The sequence below is a fragment of the Sinocyclocheilus anshuiensis genome, unplaced genomic scaffold (assembly GCF_001515605.1).
Source record: "Sinocyclocheilus anshuiensis isolate Anshui unplaced genomic scaffold, SAMN03320099.WGS_v1.1 C33057611, whole genome shotgun sequence".
Classification (NCBI taxonomy): Eukaryota; Metazoa; Chordata; class Actinopteri; order Cypriniformes; family Cyprinidae; genus Sinocyclocheilus; species Sinocyclocheilus anshuiensis.
This window is the reverse complement of record NW_015621542.1, coordinates 1-2266: the sequence shown is the minus strand read 5'-3', so window position 1 is coordinate 2266 and position 2266 is coordinate 1. Positions and strand designations below refer to the sequence as shown.

Here is a 2266-nt window from a genome sequence, read left to right as displayed (position 1 = left end):
ATAACTACCACAGAGGGGTTCAGATGGGCTGCTGGGGGCTGGTGAATTACGCCGCCACCGCCGCCATCTGTTCAGGTACGTATCCTGAAACTAGATGTTCAACCGTCTGATCTGTTCAAGTGTAATTCTTCATGTGTATGTCTCTGTGAATGTAGCTTTACTGCAGAAGTATCTGGATAACTTTGACCTCAGCATAAAGGTCATCTACATCCTGGGCACTCTGGGCTTCACCGTCGGTACGGCCGTCATGGCGATCTTCCCCAACGTCTACGTCTCCATGGTGATGATCAGCAGCATGGGCATCATCTCCATGAGCATCTCGTACTGTCCGTACGCTCTGCTGGGCCAGTATCATGATAATAAAGAGGTCAGAGGCAGCTCCGCGCTTACATTCATCTGTGTGAGACTGTAATCCGGCCGTATTACAGCTAATCCCAGCGCTAGACCTAATCTTTGTCCTGACCGTCTCTCAGAACTCAGGGTTGAGGGTGACATTTGAACATTTAAAGTAACAGGCATTATGTTTCATCAAATTACTTTCTGGGCGTAACAAACTCTGTAAGTAGCTGACTTCAAAAAAAACAAAAAAAAAAACCTTTACTAGTAATCAGAAATAGTATAGCATGGAAAAAAACTTGCGCACAAACTGAATAGGTAATGCTACAAATTCTTATAAAATAAAAATAAATACATATTTAAATATATATTTAGAATATTTAATCTTAAATGTATTAAAAAATATTTAAGTATTTAATCTGCTAGAAATTGCTAGAAGTGCAATCTCTACAAATAAAAATAAGTTTGTGTCCTGTGCACGAGCAAACTGAATAGTTAGTTTTTATTAAAAAAAATTTTTTAAATATGTAAATATATATTTTAAATATTTATTTTACAATATTTAATCAGCTAGAACCTCTATACATAAAAAGTCTCCTGTGCATGAGAAAATTTAATAGATAGTTCAGCGAATTCTGATTCATTTTATTTGATTGTTTATTAAATCTTTTTCAATTAAATACTTTAAATATATATTTTAAAATATTTAATCAGCAAGAAATTTTTATTTCAATCTCTTTACATAAGTCTGTGTAATCCTGTAATTAATTAGTACAACAAATGTAATTAAAAGCAGTACAACAAATACTACCATGATGTATACCTTTAATTGTACTTTAAAGATTGTATAAAATATATTAGTAGTTACAGTAGATATATTTTTAATATCTATAGATTAAAAAAAATTGTTGCTTTTCAAAAAAAAGTTTTGCTTTTTATTTTGTTTTTGCTTTATATATAAAAAAAATAATAATAAAATAATAATAATTGTTTAATTGTCATGAAAATCGTGTCTTTCTGTCTAATTTTAGCGAACTGGTTTCATAGTGTAATACATTTTTCATGCTGCTTGTCTCGAAATAAACAGCCTTCTTAGAGCAACTCATGCAACGTGTGGTAAATTTTGGCAGATAAATATTTCAAAAACAATGAAAATGTTGGTTTTTCCTCATGAGTTGTTATTTGTATGTAGTAAACAGTTGCCACTAGTACTCATTTTATTTGTAATACTCCCTGATAGGTCTTAACCAGATTTCTGGTAGGATAGAGAGGGATACTGACATGTGATTGGTGTGTTTTTTGCTGTCTGCAGTACGTCCAGCACAGCCCCGGCAACTCCAAGCGAGGTTTCGGCATCGACTGCGCCATCCTGTCGTGTCAGGTGTACATCTCTCAGATCCTGGTGGCGTCGGCGCTGGGCGCGGTGGTGGATGCGGTGGGCAGCGTGCGGGTCATTCCCATGGTGGCCTCCGGCGGCTCCTTCCTGGGCTTCCTGGCCGCCTGCTTCCTCGTCATCTACCCGGGGTCCAGCGGAGAGGCCGACGGGGCGAAGGTCGAGCAGACGAGGGCGCTGACGTCCCCGAATAACAACAGCATGACCGAGAAGCCCAGCTTCCTCAAGCTCACGCGCAAAGGCGCCACCACAACCACCTGCAAAGTGGAGTGCGAATCCACTCTGTGAATGCGATCAGACTAACATTCCCGACGCGTTTCTACACGCATTAAACCGACCGGGTGGATGGAAGGCATGGTTTTCTTTTTTTTTTTCTCGTTGATTTGTCCGTGTTTGGCCTGGTGTTGTGGGTCTCAGGGCTGCATCTCAGGGTCACCAGGGGGCAACTCTGGGCTGAACTCTTCAGGGGAGAGCTCTCTCGCTCTCAACCACATGCACTTCCCTTGCACACTTCCATTCGAAGCTCATCCTAAACAA

General features: G+C 39.7%; 1 protein-coding gene across 1 annotated transcript; it reads left to right on the top strand.

Moving 5' to 3' along the window:
- The first annotated feature begins 6 nt into the window (after positions 1-6).
- On the top strand, positions 7-2258 carry LOC107683219 (solute carrier family 45 member 4-like). The gene is made up of 3 exons (XM_016479287.1): positions 7-75; positions 156-367; positions 1649-2258. Exons 1-3 carry the CDS (start codon positions 24-26, stop codon positions 2015-2017), a joined length of 633 nt encoding a protein of 210 aa, XP_016334773.1. The 5' UTR covers positions 7-23; the 3' UTR covers positions 2018-2258.
- Positions 2259-2266: the final 8 nt, after the last annotated feature.